Raw genomic sequence first — 17,900 nt, 5'->3', positions numbered from 1 at the left:
GGGTGTTGTGCTGTTAGTTTCCCTCAACACAAATGATTTTGGATGTAGGACTAAATGTTTAATTTTGGTTTCATCTGACCAGAGCAACTTCTTCCACCAGCCTCCTTAGGGCTTTCTTCCAGCCACTCTTCCATAAAGGTCAGATCTCCAGAGTATAAGTAATAATGTGGATCTCTGCAGCTCCTCCAAGGTAACAAGGGGCTCGGCTTGCCAGTTAAGATTTAGGTAGATGACCATGTCTTTACAGGTCTGAGCCACACTTTTTATATTGTCTTGTAGTGGTGTTATTTTACATCCTAATTCTGCTTTAAACATCAGCCAAATGTTCTCCCTGACCTGTCTTCTGTGTTCCTTGGTCTTCATGATGCTGTTCGTTTTCTAATGTTCTCTAAAAAACCTCTGGGTGGACACCACACGTTTTAGACTCACTGTTTTACTTCAGTACTTCTAGGACTCAATTGTATGGTTTCCACATTTTTTATTATTAAATATTGACATTATATAGTATTAAAGACTCAGCGGCTCTATGTGAAACCACAGGATTAAAATGTACAACACTGTATGAGAAATGAGAATTAAACGGGCAACCATGACTGATGAGGCAGGTCTTTAAAATACTGATTTGACCAGTTTTAAAATATTTTCTTAATATTTGTGTTTAACTTGTTACATCTAACCCAAGTCAGTTAACTTAAAATAAATAAAAAAACAGACACACACAGTAAGTCTTCTTTTATTCATCTTTAATTTATCTTAATGCAGCACTATTGGCCTGTTTATTAAACTGTATAGAATCATATACATCTGGATCAGCCATGTTTGTGTTTCAGCTGGAGCAGTTTGTTGGAAATCTCCACAGAAATGGAAATGTATGGCAACCTTCACGTCATTAATCTGAATGTAGCATCCAACCATCTATGAGCATATATGAAAAACATTCACATAAAGCTCTGAAACAATAGCAAATAAATGTAAAATGTTTCCCCCTGTTGAGAAACATCAGCTTCAAGGGAAAACTTACATTCACAGCAATGTATGAAAGTCATCAAGGGAGGGTGGACCTCTGCACTCTACAGCTCAGGAAGGCCAGGCATGGGGAACTGCGCGGCGAACGCCTCCACCTCAGTCCTGATCTCAGCCACCCGCTGCTTGAACTTCTCCCCCTGAGCCAATGCCTGGATGAACTCCTTCAAGGTGGCCTTGGGGTCCAAACCTCTCTGCACTTCCAAAGTGAGCTCAATGCCTGCAGGAGAAAGCACACCAATTTGTTTACTTATAAAAATATTTGTTCTGTCAGTCATTTATGTCTCCCGGTAACTGGTGCATAGGTTAGTACACATTACCTCTATGAATGAAGTGGGCCACCTTCTTGAAGTCTTCTTCTACCATGCCTCTGGAGGTCAGAGCTGGAGAGCCAAACCTCAGACCACTAGGACGCAAAGCGCTCTTATCCCCTTTGAAAAACATAAATGGAAAATAATTACCAACTGATCTGAGGAAATGGAATGATCATCACTGTACCATAAGTTTAAACTGAACTACAATCCGCACTTACCTGGACAGGTGTTCTTATTGCAAGCAATGGCACAGGCCTCCAAGACCTTCTCTGCTCGTCCTCCGTCAGTTCCTTTGTTGCGCAGGTCCAGCAGGATTAGATGGTTGTCAGAACCACCTATACAGGAAGCAGCAGACAGATCAGAGGACATCACAGATTTCTGACTTGCATCACATTAATACTCCACAATGTTGCAAAAACACAGAAGTTAATGTAAGGGTGACTGGTGATGCAAATATTTCTGAGAATTTTAAATCAAATAAAATGTTAAGCTTGGGACACCTACCAGTGACAATCTTGTAGCTGAGGTCCATAAGGGCGCCGGATAGAGCTTTGCAGTTAGCAAGAACTTGCAGCTGGTAAGCCTTGAACTCTGGTGTCATGGCTTGTTTGAGAGCAACAGCAACACCTGCCAGTGATGGACATTACCTCAGTGACCCTGATGCTGCCGTAAATCAATGTGGGCCTTGCAAAAGTACATACAGGTCCTTCTCAAAATATTAGCATATTGGGATAAAGTTCATTATTTTCCATAATGTAATGATGAAAATTTAACATTCATATATTTTAGATTCATTGCACACTAACTGAAATATTTCAGGTCTTTTATTGTCTTAATACGGATGATTTTGGCATACAGCTCATGAAAACCCAAAATTCCTATCTCACAAAATTAGCATATCATTAAAAGGGTCTCTAAACGAGCTATGAACCTAATCATCTGAATCAACGAGTTAACTCTAAACACCTGCAAAAGATTCCTGAGGCCTTTAAAACTCCCAGCCTGGTTCATCACTCAAAACCCCAATCATGGGTAAGACTGCCGACCTGACTGCTGTCCAGAAGGCCACTATTGACACCCTCAAGCAAGAGGGTAAGACACAGAAAGACATTTCTGAACGAATAGGCTGTTCCCAGAGTGCTGTATCAAGGCACCTCAGTGGGAAGTCTGTGGGAAGGAAAAAGTGTGGCAGAAAACGCTGCACAACGAGAAGAGGTGACCGGACCCTGAGGAAGACTGTGGAGAAGGGCCGATTCCAGACCTTGGAGGACCTGCGGAAGCAGTGGACTGAGTCTGGAGTAGAAACATCCAGAGCCACCGTGCACAGGCGTGTGCAGGAAATGGGCTACAGGTGCCACATTTCCCAGGTCAAGCCACTTTTGAACCAGAAACAGCGGCAGAAGCGCCTGACCTGGGCTACAGAGAAGCAGCACTGGACTGTTGCTCAGTGGTCCAAAGTACTTTTTTCGGATGAAAGCAAATTCTGCATGTCATTCGGAAATCAAGGTGCCAGAGTCTGGAGGAAGACTGGGGAGAAGGAAATGCCAAAATGCCAGAAGTCCAGTGTCAAGTACCCACAGTCAGTGATGGTCTGGGGTGCCATGTCAGCTGCTGGTGTTGGTCCACTGTGTTTTATCAAGGGCAGGGTCAATGCAGCTAGCTATCAGGAGATTTTGGAGCACTTCATGCTTCCATCTGCTGAAAAGCTTTATGGAGATGAAGATTTCATTTTTCAGCACGACCTGGTACCTGCTCACAGTGCCAAAACCACTGGTAAATGGTTTACTGACCATGGTATCACTGTGCTCAATTGGCCTGCCAACTCTCCTGACCTGAACCCCATAGAGAATCTGTGGGATATTGTGAAGAGAACGTTGAGAGACTCAAGACCCAACACTCTGGATGAGCTAAAGGCCGCTATCGAAGCATCCTGGGCCTCCATAAGACCTCAGCAGTGCCACAGGCTGATTGCCTCCATGCCACGCCGCATTGAAGCAGTCATTTCTGCAAAAGGATTCCCGACCAAGTATTGAGTGCATAACTGTACATGATTATTTGAAGGTTGACGTTTTTTGTATTAAAAACACTTTTCTTTTATTAGTCGGATGAAATATGCTAATTTTGTGAGATAGAAATTTTGGGTTTTCATGAGCTGTATGCCAAAATCATCCGTATTAAGACAATAAAAGACCTGAAATATTTCAGTTAGTGTGCAATGAATCTAAAATATATGAATGTTAAATTTTCATCATGACATTATGGAAAATAATGAACTTTATCACAATATGCTAATATTTTGAGAAGGACCTGTACATGCTTGATCAATCGGTTTTACATTTTGTCACATGCAAACATGAGCTTCACAATTCTGCCCTACTTTCTGTTGGTCCCAATAAAACACTCATTTAAAAAAAAAAAAAAAAAAACTGAGTTTTTTCAAGTATTTTACAAGTTAAAGTCTGACAAGTGTGCTGCTCACATGATTCAGTCCCCCGGAGTCAGACTTTGGTAGAATCACCTCTCACTGTAATTACAGCCGAAAAGTCTTTTTCTGGAATGTTTCCATCAGATAACAAATCTAGAGAATGACATTTTTAGCCATCATTCTTTGAAAATTGCTCAAGTGACATCAATTTTCATGTTTTGCCCGTGAGTCTTAATTAGATTTAGTTCTGGACTTTGACTGGGATGGTGTATCTCTGGCTGAATGTTTCACTCTGTTGACCTGCTAGATGCGTAACCTCCACCAGTCTCTGCTGAAGAAAAGTATCCCCACAGCATGACGTGGCCACAGTGTTTCACCATAGAGGTGGTGCTCAGGGTGATGTGCAATGGTAGTTTTCTGATGATATTTCGGTGTGATACTATTACTTAAAATTCTAGGAATGAAAACACATTCCTATCCCTTTTTTCCACTGCTAAATGTCCCCACCACTCTCCGTGATCTTTAGCATCTCACTCACTAAACATATACACAGGTAGGAGCATTAAGGACAGTTAGAGTCCTTCCAACTCGTCAAATATATCATCGATATGCAGATCGTGAATGCTTGATGCTTAACATATGGTGTCCTACCAAATACTGCATCCAAGCTATACTTTAATATTTTGGTATTGCAGACACTGATGTTGAGATTTGCTATATTGTGTAGATTTAATTTAGGTCAAAGGTTCAGTTTTGATCTCATCCAACCAGAGCACCTTCTTGAACAGGTTTTCTGTGTCCCTTACACGTTTTGAGGCAAACTGTAAACCAGACGTTTTCTAGCTCTCTTTAACAGCAACTTCTTTCTTGCCACGGTTGTTTAAATTCCAGAATTACAGAGTGCAATTTAAACTGTTGTTCTGTCAGCAAATCCCACCACCCAAGCTATGGATCTCTGCACCTCCTCCAAAGTTAGCTCTTAGCTGCCCATGGTGCGGCGTGTCAGCCACGTCTTGGGAAGTTTGCAGTTGAGTCACACTCTTTCTGTTGTTGATGGATTGAGTGAGAGGCTTTATTTAGGGGTATCAGACTAAGGGAGGCTAAATACATATGCACCTCAGACTTTTCAGATTTGTTGTTGTTAAAAAGATTTAAAACTCAGATATCATTTTTTTCTCACTTCACAACTATACCCTGCCTAGTCTTTGTGGTTATAGAGTGAAAAAATGAGAACAAGTTCAAACCGTATGAATACTTTTGCAAGAACCTGTCAATGTCAAGGTGAAAGTTTAATGATAACAATTATTATACCTGCAATGGCATGGTTGTGTGGTCCTCCCTGCAACCCTGGAAACACAGCCTGGTTGATCAAAGACTCCAGGTTGTACAGAGTCTCCTTTCCTTTGGCGTCCACGCTCCGTACTCCTGGTGGAGGGACAGAGGAGATCATTAGAAAAACATTTGAAAGGGAGAGGTACGAATGTGGACAGAGAGGCGCAACAGGAAGATTCAAGGGCATCACATGTGAGTGTTAAATGAAAGGGTCTACCTCTCCGATAAAAGATAAGTCCGGCACGGCAGCCACGCAGAGTTTTGTGAGTTGTTGTTGTGACTATGTCACAATTCTCAAAGGGTGAGGGCACCACTCCAGCAGCCACCAGCCCACTGATGTGTGCCATGTCCCCCATCAGATATGCACCGTTCTCACTGGCAATCTGCTTCAGGCGGGGGTAGTCAAGGTTACGGGAATAGCAGCTTGTTCCTAAAACAGGAAGATAGAAGAAAAAGAAACATATGTTATTTTAATATACCAACTTCATAGATTATACATAGTTTATATATAGAGTCTGCATGTGGGCGTTCATTACAGCACCTGCAATGATGAGCTTTGGGTGAAACAGCCGAGCATTTTCCTGCAGTTTGTCATAATCAATGTAGCCAGTTTCTGGGTTCACCTGGGAAAAAAAAAAAAACAAGTCAAGAAATATACCACTGGCCACTTTATTAGGTACCCCTCTCCAACTGCTCGTTAACGCAAATTTCTAATCAGCCAATCACATGGCAGCAATTTAATGCATTTAGGCATGTAGACATGGTCAAGACGATCTGCTGCAGGTCAAACCGAGCATCAGAACGGGGAAGAAAGATGATTTAAGTGACTTTGAACGTGCCATGGTTGTTGGTGCCAGACAGGCTGGTCTGAGTATTTCAGAAACTGCTGATCTACTGGGATTTTCACACACTACCATCTCTAGGGTTTACAGAAAATGGTCCGAAAAAGAGAAAATATCCAGTGAGCGGCAGTTCTGTGGGCGCAAATACTTTGTTGATGCCAGAGGTCAGAGGAGAATGGCCAGACTGGTTCGAGCTGATAGAAAGGCAACAGTTACTCAAATAACCACTCGTTACAACCAAGGCATGCAGAAGAGCATCTCTGAACGTACAACACATTGAACCTTGAGGTGGATGGGCTACAGCAGCAGAAGACCACACCGGGTGCCACTCCTGTCAGCTAAGAACAGGAAACTGAGGCTACAGTTCACACAGGCTCACCAAAATAACACGATAGAAGATTGGAAAAAACATTGCCTGGTCTGATGAGTCTTGATTTCTGCTGTGACATTCAGATGGTAGGGTTTGAATTTGGCATCATCAACATGAAAGCATGGATCCATCCTGCCTTGTATCAACGGTTCAGGCTGGTGGTGGTGGTGTAATGGTGAGGAGGATATTTTCTTGGCACCCTTTGGGCCCATTATTACCAATTGAGCATTATGTCAACACCACAGCCTACCTGAGTTTTGTTGCAGACCATGTCCATCCCTTTATGACCACAGTGTACCCATCTTCTGATGGTTACTTCCAGTAGGATAACGCACCATGTCATAAAGCACAATTCATCTCAGACTGGTTTCTTGAACATCACAATGAGTTCACTGGACTCAAATGGTCTCCACAGTCACCAAATCTCAGTCCAATAGAGCACCTTTGGGATGTGGTGGAACGGGAGATTCGCATCATGGATGCAGCCGACAAATCTGCAGCATCTGTGTGATGCTATCATGTCAATATGGACCAAACTCTCTGAGGAATGTTTCCAGTACCTTGTTGAATCTATGCCACGAAGGATTAAGACAGTTCTGAAGGCAAAAGGAGGTCCAACCCGGTACTAGCAAGGTGTACCTAATAAAGTGGCCGGTGAGTGTACATTCCTTAAATGAAATACACCACATAAGAGTAACTTCATATATATTGACAGCTAAACGATAGCCAGCACAACCTTTATTTACTTTATTCTGATTCTGATTTATAGAACTGTAACGGTTGTCGAGTTGCCAAACAGAAAATAAAAGACTATATATGCAAGTTAAAAAGTAAATAAAAAAACATCCACACAACAAAGCCAACATGACACTAAACGTATTCTTTAAAAAGGCACATTTTCCATGTTTACAGCCTAATAGTAGAGGGAATAAGGACTTATAACACTGGCCTGAAAGTAACAGGAAGAACCTCACTGAAACAATGTCGTCCAGTTAGCTTGGTGTCATGTTTTATGGGAAAAGTTATTTATTGAAGTTAGGAACTTGGTAACATGTCTATTAAATGTTGATTGTAAATAATCACTGAATAACCTTCTGAGAGATTCACCGATTGCCTTTTCTATACCAGTTCCAAGTTAAAAAACGTAAACACTCATTTACTATTTGCGTTTTCAATCTATCATTCATTTTCTTTGATAATTGTATGGGATCGGGTTTTATACAATTGGTGTCAGAATCCCGATAGTTTTACTAGATTCACAGCAAACCACACAGCTGCAATTTTCCAGCATTTAGTTTTAAATCAGGGCATCTTGTTATGTGCGTGGCTTGCAAAGGAAAACAAAAAAACCCAAAAAATATTTTTTTGATCGTACAAATAAGGGTTTTAACCCTGAATAATGACATTCCTAGTGAATGAAAGACCATAGTAACAGCTGCAGCTTTCCGTCTGTCTGTGCCATGTGACGTTCTCTGCACGCTGTGCTCAGACAGCTGTCTAGGTGGGGTAGAGCTGCACAGATTTCAGCTGCAGCCTTAAATTAAAAAAAAAAAACTTACAACGGTTTTGCTCTAAACTGCTGTCTATGCAGAGAATCTCCTTCCTCCAGGTGGTACTTTAGGTCTTTGTGGCTTTAAGTTGGGCAAGATCGTTCTGTGTTCATTTTTCAAAACAAAGATGGTGTAGAGAGCGTTTCATTGCTCACTAATGAGCCCGGTTCACAATGTCGTCTTTGATTAATAATAAGGAAACATAAGGTGACAGTAAAAAGTTAGCAATTTTATAAATTGTTTCACAGTAAAATCCATTTATAAACTTCTGTACCGTAACAAATTATGATGTGCTGAAGGAATATGTTCAGGTAACTCAAGGGTTGCAGGTTTTAAGCTGCTCCTGTGTTTTAAAATGTTTTTGGCTTTTATAGGAAGCCAAAGGGCAATGTAATGCACACGACTAAATTAGTGATGAGAAATAATGCCATATCAATCTCTGGGCTGATCTCATTCCATCTCACTAAATAAACACACAATCGCTTGTACTTTCATGAACGTCCCAGATTTCTAACTGAACACATGCTAGGAAATGCGTGCTGTTTGGACCTTATATGGCATAGATTCAAAGAAGATCGACGTCGCTGAGATTTTCTTCTTCTCAGTCATGAAGCCGTGGGTCAGGTGACCTCCATCAGGAAGGTCCAGCCCCATGATCCGACCATGTGGTTCCACCACAGCTGTGTAGACTGCAAAGTTGGCTGGGGAACCTTATGGAGAAACATAGGAGCAATGTGAGGATAAGAACAAGGAGATAAACTAACTTTATGCAGGGGGCACAGATATTAGATCTGATAAAATAAGTACGTCTCAATAAATCTAAATGTCAGTGAAAAGTAAATTTCAGTAAATCAATTTAGAGAGGAAAACTTACATAATATAGATTAATTACATACAGTATTATACAGGGGTTGAACAATGAAACTGAAACACCTGGTTTTAGACCACAATAATTTATTAGTATGGTTTAGGGCCTCCTTTTGCGGCCAATACAGCGTCAATTCGTCTTGGGAATGACATATACAAGTCCTGCACAGTGGTCAGAGGGATTTTAAGCCATTCTTCTTGCAGGATAGTGGCCAGGTCACTACGTGATACTGGTGGAGGAAAACGTTTCCTGACTCGCTCCTCCAAAACACCCCAAAGTGGCTCAATAATATTTAGATCTGGTGACTGTGCAGGCCATGGGAGATGTTCAACTTCACTTTCATGTTCATCAAACCAATCTTTCACCAGTCTTGCTGTGTGTATTGGTGCAATGTCATCCTGATACATGGCACCGCTTTCAGGATACAATGTTTGAACCATTGGATGCACATGGTCCTCAAGAATGGTTCGGTAGTCCTTGGCACTGACACGCCCATCTAACACAAGTATTGGGCCAAGGGAATGCCATGATATGGCAGCCCAAACCATCACTGATCCACCCCCATGCTTCACTCTGGGCATGCAACAGTCTGGGTGGTACGCTTCTTTGTGGCTTCTCCACACCGTAACTCTCCCAGATGTGGGGAAAACAGTAAAGGTGGACTCATCAGAGAACAATACATGTTTCACATTGTCCACAGCCCAAGATTTGCGCTCCTTGCACCATTGAAACCAACGTTTGGCATTGGCATGAGTGACCAAAGGTTTGGCTGTAGCAGCCGGCCGTGTATATTGACCCTGTGGAGCTCCTGACGGACAGTTCTGGTGGAAACAGGAGAGTTGAGGTGCACATTTAATTCTGCCGTGATTTGGGCAGCCGTGGTTTTATGTTTTTTGGATACAATCCAGGTTAGCACCCGAACATCCCTTTCAGACAGCTTCCTCTTGCGTCCACAGTTAATCCTGTTGGATGTGGTTCCTCCTTCTTGGTGGTATGCTGACATTACTCTGGATATCGTGGCTCTTGATACATCACAAAGACTTGCTGTCTTGGTCACAGATGCACCAGCAAGACGTGCACCAACAATTTGTCCTCTTTTGAACTCTGGTATGTCACCCATAATGTTGTGTGCATTTCAATATTTTGAGCAAAACTGTGCTCTTACCCTGCTAATTGAACCTTCACACTCTGCTCTTACTGGTGCAATGTGCAATCAATGAAGACTGGCTACCAGGCTGGTCCAATTTAGCCATGAAACCTCCCACACTAAAATGACAGGTGTTTCAGTTTCATTGTCCAACCCCTTTATATCTCCATGTTAGGCTAACTTCACAGCCCTCCACCTGACAGCTATTAACAACCTCCACAAGACCGTAAAACACAAAAAGGGCATTGCTAAGTAAACCGGTTGTTCACAGAGTGAACCTAAAGGAATAATGGAAAGTTAAGTGGAAGGAAGACATGTGGTAGAAAAAGGTACACAACCAACAGAAATAAATGCAGCCTTGAGAGGATTGAGAAGCAAAGCCAATATACGTGTTTGAGCATCTCCATAGATGCAAGTTTTCAGCTGGAGTCAGCACTTTAAGAGCTTCCACATACACTGTATTCAGGATATGAAGTGCTCCTTGGTTTAAGGCTCTCCCCCTGGGCTACGGGGGAAAAGGCCTGCACTGTTGCCCAATGGTCCAAGGTGAGCTTCAGAGGACGCTGAAAAAAATGTAAAAGGTTATCAATGGAACTTGAGCTTCCTGAACACCCCAGCTGAGCTACAGGCTGATCGCCTCCATGCCACTCTGCGTTGATGCAGTACTTCATGCAAAAGGAGCCCAGATCATGTATAATACATGAACATACTTTCAGTAGGCAGACATTTCTGTATTAAAAATATTCATTCATTTTCTATACCGCTTATTCCATAGTGGGTCACGTGGGAGCTGGTGCCTATCTCCAGCAGTCTATGGGCGAGAGGCGGGGTACACCCTGGCCAGGTCGCCAATCCATCGCAGGGAAACCCAGAGACATACAGGACAAACAACCACGCACACACTCATTCACATCTAAGGGCAATTTAGAGAGCCCAATTAACCTAACAGTCATGTTTTTTGGACTGTAGGAGGAAGCTGGAGTGCCTGGTGAAAACCCACGCATGCACGTGGAGAACATGCAAACTCCATGCAGAAAGAGCCCCAGCCGGGAGTCGAACCCAGGACCTTCTTGCTGCAAGGCAACAGTGCTACCTGTATTAAAAATAATATTTGTTTTTTCTTTCCTACTTTTTCTATAAATTTTATGGCCTTTATTTTGTAAGTTGACCGACAGAAAATGGGGTGGAGTGAGGGGAAGACATCCAGTAAAGGTCAACAGGCCGGGACTCGGACCTGTCACGGCTGCGTGGGTTGCCCACTTCACCCCTGCGCCACTGCCACGCCTAATAAACGTTTATTGGTCTTATCCAATATCATAACTTGCTGAGAAACTGAAATTTAGGTTTTCATAACCTGGAAGTCCCGATGATCAACAGCAACAGAAACACCTAAAATATTTCACTCTATGTACAATGTATCTACATGAGTTTCATTTTCGGAACAGAATTAATCAAATAAATTATCTTTTGAAATGTACATTTGGCTAATTGCTGCCATTAGCTCCAATCAGTGAGCATTTTTTTTTATATATATTAATAAACATGATTTTTGTTATTGCAAAAAAATGAAGAAAATGAATCTTGGGTAAGCAGGCCCAAACATACCGTCTACAGGTCCTTCTCAAAATATTAGCATATTGTGATAAAGTTCATTATTTTCCATAATGTAATGATGAAAATTTAACATTCATATATTTTAGATTCATTGCACACTAACTGAAATATTTCAGGTCTTTTATTGTCTTAATACGGATGATTTTGGCATACAGCTCATGAAAACCCAAAATTCCTATCTCACAAAATTAGCATATCATTAAAAGGGTCTCTAAACGAGCTATGAACCTAATCATCTGAATCAACGAGTTAACTCTAAACACCTGCAAAACATTCCTGAGGCCTTTAAAACTCCCAGCCTGGTTCATCACTCAAAACCCCAATCATGGGTAAGACTGCCGACCTGACTGCTGTCCAGAAGGCCACTATTGACACCCTCAAGCAAGAGGGTAAGACACAGAAAGACATTTCTGAACGAATAGGCTGTTCCCAGAGTGCTGTATCAAGGCACCTCAGTGGGAAGTCTGTGGGAAGGAAAAGTGTGGCAGAAAACGCTGCACAACGAGAAGAGGTGACCGGACCCTGAGGAAGATTGTGGAGAAGGGCCGATTCCAGACCTTGGGGGACCTGCGGAAGCAGTGGACTGAGTCTGGAGTAGAAACATCCAGAGCCACCGTGCACAGGCGTGTGCAGGAAATGGGCTACAGGTGCCGCATTCCCCAGGTCAAGCCACTTTTGAACCAGAAACAGCGGCAGAAGCGCCTGACCTGGGCTACAGAGAAGCAGCACTGGACTGTTGCTCAGTGGTCCAAAGTACTTTTTTCGGATGAAAGCAAATTCTGCATGTCATTCGGAAATCAAGGTGCCAGAGTCTGGAGGAAGACTGGGGAGAAGGAAATGCCAAAATGCCAGAAGTCCAGTGTCAAGTACCCACAGTCAGTGATGGTCTGGGGTGCCGTGTCAGCTGCTGGTGTTGGTCCACTGTGTTTTATCAAGGGCAGGGTCAATGCAGCTAGCTATCAGGAGATTTTGGAGCACTTCATGCTTCCATCTGCTGAAAAGCTTTATGGAGATGAAGATTTCATTTTTCAGCACGACCTGGCACCTGCTCACAGTGCCAAAACCACTGGTAAATGGTTTACTGACCATGGTATCACTGTGCTCAATTGGCCTGCCAACTCTCCTGACCTGAACCCCATAGAGAATCTGTTGGATATTGTGAAGAGAACGTTGAGAGACTCAAGACCCAACACTCTGGATGAGCTAAAGGCCGCTATCGAAGCATCCTGGGCCTCCATAAGACCTCAGCAGTGCCACAGGCTGATTGCCTCCATGCCACGCCGCATTGAAGCAGTCATTTCTGCCAAAGGATTCCCGACCAAGTATTGAGTGCATAACTGTACATGATTATTTGAAGGTTGACGTTTTTTGTATTAAAAACACTTTTTTTTTATTGTTCGGATGAAATATGCTAATTTTGTGAGATAGGAATTTTGGGTTTTCATGAGCTGTATGCCAAAATCATCCATATTAAGACAATAAAAGACCTGAAATATTTCAGTTAGTGTGCAATGAATCTAAAATATATGAATGTTAAATTTTCATCATGACATTATGGAAAATAATGAACTTTATCACAATATGCTAATATTTTGAGAAGGACCTGTACATCTCTACAGAAGCAGGTTTAATACCTGAGTATGGCTGCGCATTGACTCCCCATTTCTCAGAGTCCAGACCAAAGACCTCCAGCGCCCTCTTCTGGCAAAGCCTTTCCAGCTCATCAACATGTTCCGTACCACCATAGTACCTAAAGTGGTGAATGATGCTCATAAGTACCATTAATATCAGCATTTAATAAAACAATGTTCTTAATTGGATTAGGTGCTGTACCTCTGGCCAGGATACCCCTCAGAGTACTTGTTGTTCATACAGGAACCAAGAGCTTCAAGAACAGCTCTGCTGGCAAAGTTCTCCGATGCGATCAGCTCCAGGCCGTATGTCTGCCTGTGCTTCTCCTTTTTTATGATGGAGAACACCTGAAACACAAGCACCATAAAAACTGAAGGGTTTTGCAACAACATGCGTTTGTACATGAACTGTAACAATACAGGTCCTTCTCAAAATATTAGCATATTGTGATAAAGTTCATTATTTTCCATAATGTCATGATGAAAATTTAACATTCATATATTTTAGATTCATTGCACACTAACTGAAATATTTCAGGTCTTTTATTGTCTTAATACAGATGATTTTGGCATACAGCTCATGAAAACCCAAAATTCCTATCTCACAAAATTAGCATATTTCATCCGAACAATAAAAAAAAAGTGTTTTTAATACAAAAAACGTCAACCTTCAAATAATCATGTACAGTTATGCACTCAATACTTGGTCGGGAATCCTTTTGCAGAAATGACTGCTTCAATGCGGCGTGGCATGGAGGCAATCAGCCTGTGGCACTGCTGAGGTCTTATGGAGGCCCAGGATGCTTCGATAGCGGCCTTTAGCTCATCTAGAGTGTTGGGTGTTGAGTCTCTCAACGTTCTCTTCACAATATCCCACAGATTCTCTATGGGGTTCAGGTCAGGAGAGTTGGCAGGCCAATTGAGCACAGTGATACCATGGTCAGTAAACCATTTACCAGTGGTTTTGGCACTGTGAGCAGGTGCCAGGACGTGCTGAAAAATGAAATCTTCATCTCCATAAAGCTTTTCAGCAGATGGAAGCATGAAGTGCTCCAAAATCTCCTGATAGCTAGCTGCATTGACCCTGCCCTTGATAAAACACAGTGGACCAACACCAGCAGCTGACACGGCAACCCAGACCATCACTGACTGTGGGTACTTGACACTGGACTTCTGGCATTTTGGCATTTCCTTCTCCCCAGTCTTCCTCCAGACTCTGGCACCTTGATTTCTGAATGACATGCAGAATTTGCTTTCATCCAAAAAAAGTACTTTGGACCACTGAGCAACAGTCCAGTGCTGCTTCTCTGTAGCCCAGGTCTGGGGAATGCGGCACCTGTAGCACATTTCCTGCACACGCCTGTGCACGGTGGCTCTGGATGTTTCTACTCCAGACTCAGTCCACAGCTTCCGCAGGTCCCCCAAGGTCTGGAATCGGCCCTTCTCCACAATCTTCCTCAGGGTCCGGTAACCTCTTCTCGTTGTGCAGCGTTTTCTGCCACACTTTTTCCTTCCCACAGACGTCCCACTGAGGTGCCTTGATACAGCACTCTGGGAACAGCCTATTCATTCAGAAATGTCTTTCTGTGTCTTACCCTCTTGCTTGAGGGTGTCAATAGTGGCCTTCTGGACAGCAGTCAGGTCGGCAGTCTTACCCATGATTGGGGTTTTGAGTGATGAACCAGGCTGGGAGTTTTAAAGGCCTCAGGAATCTTTTGCAGGTGTTTAGAGTTAACTCGTTGATTCAGATGATTAGGTTCATAGCTCGTTTAGAGACCCTTTTAATGATATGCTAATTTTGTGAGATAGGAATTTTGGGTTTTCATGAGCTGTATGCCAAAATCATCCATATTAAGACAATAAAAGACCTGAAATATTTCAGTTAGTGTGCAATGAATCTAAAATATATGAATGTTAAATTTTCATCATGACATTATGGAAAATAATGAACTTTATCACAATATGCTAATATTTTGAGAAGGACCTGTACTTCATAAGCATTTGCAAATCCCAGATACAAACTCAAAAAAGTCCATTGCAGACATACCTCTGAGTCACTGATGGCCAGAGGTTCCAGCATCATCTTGTTGTGCGAGTCCCATGTGTCTTTACCCACACTGTGGCCGTTTTTCAGAGACATGGTTGTTTTTCAGGAGTCACAACGTGGAAATCTAAAACAAGAGATAAGAATCGCAAACACAGATAAGCCACACAAAAGAATCCATAAAAGTTGAGACAACCATGGATGGATCGCAGATAATAAATGTGAGGGTTATGAGCAGTCAGTTCATCGTCTCTTAAACTTCTTCATATTACAACCACAAACCTTCATGTGTTTTATTGGGATTCAGTGCGATAGACCAATAAAAAGTAAAGCATAATTAAAATATGGCTTTTATTTTTTTTTATTACAAATGAAAATCTAAAGGTGTGGTATGGATATGTATCCATAGTTCATGCTCAGTCAGATTGGATGAAGAACATCTATGAACATCAATATTTCAGTCTTGCAGCATATTCTGAGTTGGATTTTGGTCTGGACTTTGACTGGGCCATTCTAAAACATGAATGTGCCTTAATCTAAACCATTTCATTTTAGGTCTGGCATTTAGGGCCGTCAGGTTTTCTTTTAGGTTTGCCCTGAATTTATATCCACCAACCTAAAAAAAAAAAAAACATCCTCATAGCACCACCATATTTCACTGCGGAAACCTCTTTCCATACAGTTCAGAATAGTTGTCTTGCTGAAAGGTTTTCCCACCAGATCTCTGGATCTCTGCAGAGCTACCAAGGGTCTCCTGGTTGCTTCTCTGAGTATTGCTCTCCTTACTCCTTACTCATTACTTTTCGTTGGTCTATCACATAAAATCCAAACAAACTGCATGAAAGATTGTAGTTTTAGTATGAGAAAGGTTCAAACTAAAGGACTGTATTTGGGCCATTACTGCAACTCCATATCCTTCATCAGCAACAATGTTGCAACCCCTCGGACTCATCAGTTAACCTTTGAACCGTTACACAGAGCAGTGTCCTGCAAAATCTGTCCCAACATGATCAGTGAAGCAACGCCCAGAGCAACCTTAAAGCTGGGATTGCTCTGCATGTGGCTGCCTGCCCAGTCTACAATCTAAGTCTTTGCACATGACAGTCGCCATGCATTGCATCTGCAGACGGCAGGTCCCTGATTATAGCAACCAGATCTGACCTGGAAAACTACCCGCAAATGGAAAGGAAACACATTGAATAACATATATTCAGTGTGATTGAAAAAAAAAATGAAGTTATGAGCAAAACTATTCGTCTAACTTGTTTTGACGGGGGAGATCTTGCGCTAACCGCTATGAACCATATGTCACAGCAGAAGCTACTAAACCTCAGGAGAAACAAGAAGAACCTCTGCATACCTCTGTCATCCGAGTCTTTACTATCTGCCCGGATACACGAGAGCTGTAATAATAAAAATGTTTTTTTTCTTGTTTTTCTCAATAGGAACCACTCACCAGGGGATGACGGCGATGATGATGATGGAGACTCCCGCCGCTGTCAGTACTGGACCTGAACTAGGATCAGTTTACAGAGGTCTGCTACAAACAAATCCTCCACACAAAGAGCAAAGTCCGCGAAACTTTCAGCCAATCGGATCACGTTCTTCTCGACTTTTTCCGCTTACGTAACAACAACGTGAACTGCTGCCAACATCAGCTTGAGTGTAGAGTCACGTACTTTAAAAAAAAACACATCACAATTTACCTCATTATGCAACTTAAAAAACATGGACAAGATGGACCACGTGGAAATAAAAGCTAAATAATAAAATGTCTAATTCAGAAACTGTAAGTAAAGATTAAAAGAAATGTGTGCAAACATAGAAACGGTAAATAACATATTTAAATGTAACAAAATAACATAAGCAAAAAAAACCTCATTTAATATAAGTAAAATCTACAGAGGCATTTAATTTAGAAAAAAAAGCAAACTATTTGATTTCTTACCAATCCAGCTTACAGAGAAACAAATGAGACGTTATTTTTACAAGACTAAAATTAAACCACCATTGACACCATTAATTACAATGCCATAAAGGACAAAGTTACCTTTTCTTGTAAATAGTCTATCGTCTGAAATGAAAGTCTATGAGTGCATAAACATATTTAATTGATGTACATATACTATTTATGTCTATATGTGGAAGTACAGTATATAGCACCCTGTCAAGCTGGGAAAAGCCTTGACATATATTTTTGTTGCAGTAGCAAAAAATCTCACTCAAAATATGCTCATGTTTTCTCACTCTGAATTTTGGAGATTTTCCTCCCTGCCTCACTGCTGACAGTTGTCCATCAAACACCCTCAAGGAGGGTTAGCCAGGTCACTGCTAAAGAGGCTGACTGTTCAGAAACTGCTGTAGCCAAGCATATAAATGGAAAATTGAGAGGAAGGAAAAAGTGCAGTAGAACCAAATAGGGATAACTGCAGGCTTGAAAACATTGTGAAAGAAGGCCTGTGTACGACTATTGACGGAGATTCACAAGGTGTGACCTGCAGCTTGAGTCAGAGCTTCATAAGCCTGCGCACACACAGATATATCATAGACATAGGCTACATCTGTCGCATTGCTTGTCTTAAGCTACTCCTAAACCAGAAATGTTAGAAACGTCTTGTCTGGATCAAGGAGAGACAAAGACAGGCCTCTAGCTCACTGGGCCTATTTTCAGATTAAATAAATTTGGAATTTCATTTTAAAACCAAGGTATACAAATTCCACTTTTTTGAAATGAATTACT

At 41.9% G+C, this 17,900-nt stretch overlaps 1 protein-coding gene across 3 annotated transcripts; it reads right to left on the bottom strand.

The window, feature by feature from the left end:
• Nucleotides 1-726: 726 nt before the first annotated feature.
• On the bottom strand, nucleotides 727-16,764 carry LOC124864838 (serine hydroxymethyltransferase, cytosolic-like). Of its 3 annotated transcripts, XM_047359775.1 has the most exons (13): nucleotides 16,617-16,764; nucleotides 15,164-15,287; nucleotides 13,319-13,464; nucleotides 13,120-13,235; nucleotides 8,406-8,566; nucleotides 5,636-5,717; nucleotides 5,312-5,524; nucleotides 5,074-5,187; nucleotides 1,842-1,964; nucleotides 1,556-1,672; nucleotides 1,344-1,454; nucleotides 1,022-1,243; nucleotides 727-915 (listed from the first exon to the last, which is right to left on the bottom strand). In XM_047359775.1, exons 2-12 carry the CDS (start codon nucleotides 15,254-15,256, stop codon nucleotides 1,071-1,073), a joined length of 1,449 nt encoding a protein of 482 aa, XP_047215731.1. In that variant the 5' UTR covers nucleotides 15,257-15,287; nucleotides 16,617-16,764; the 3' UTR covers nucleotides 727-915; nucleotides 1,022-1,070. The 3 variants fall into 3 exon arrangements, with proteins under 3 accessions (XP_047215731.1, XP_047215730.1, XP_047215732.1); XM_047359774.1 differs by having other exon boundaries at nucleotides 727-1,243; XM_047359776.1 differs by lacking the exons at nucleotides 15,164-15,287; nucleotides 16,617-16,764 and adding an exon at nucleotides 10,327-10,434 and having other exon boundaries at nucleotides 727-1,243; nucleotides 13,319-13,333.
• Between the last annotated feature and the right edge of the window lie 1,136 nt (nucleotides 16,765-17,900).

Source organism: Girardinichthys multiradiatus, chromosome Y (genome assembly GCF_021462225.1).
Source record: "Girardinichthys multiradiatus isolate DD_20200921_A chromosome Y, DD_fGirMul_XY1, whole genome shotgun sequence".
NCBI lineage: Eukaryota > Metazoa > Chordata > Actinopteri > Cyprinodontiformes > Goodeidae > Girardinichthys > Girardinichthys multiradiatus.
This window is presented reverse-complemented; position numbering and strand designations above follow the sequence as displayed.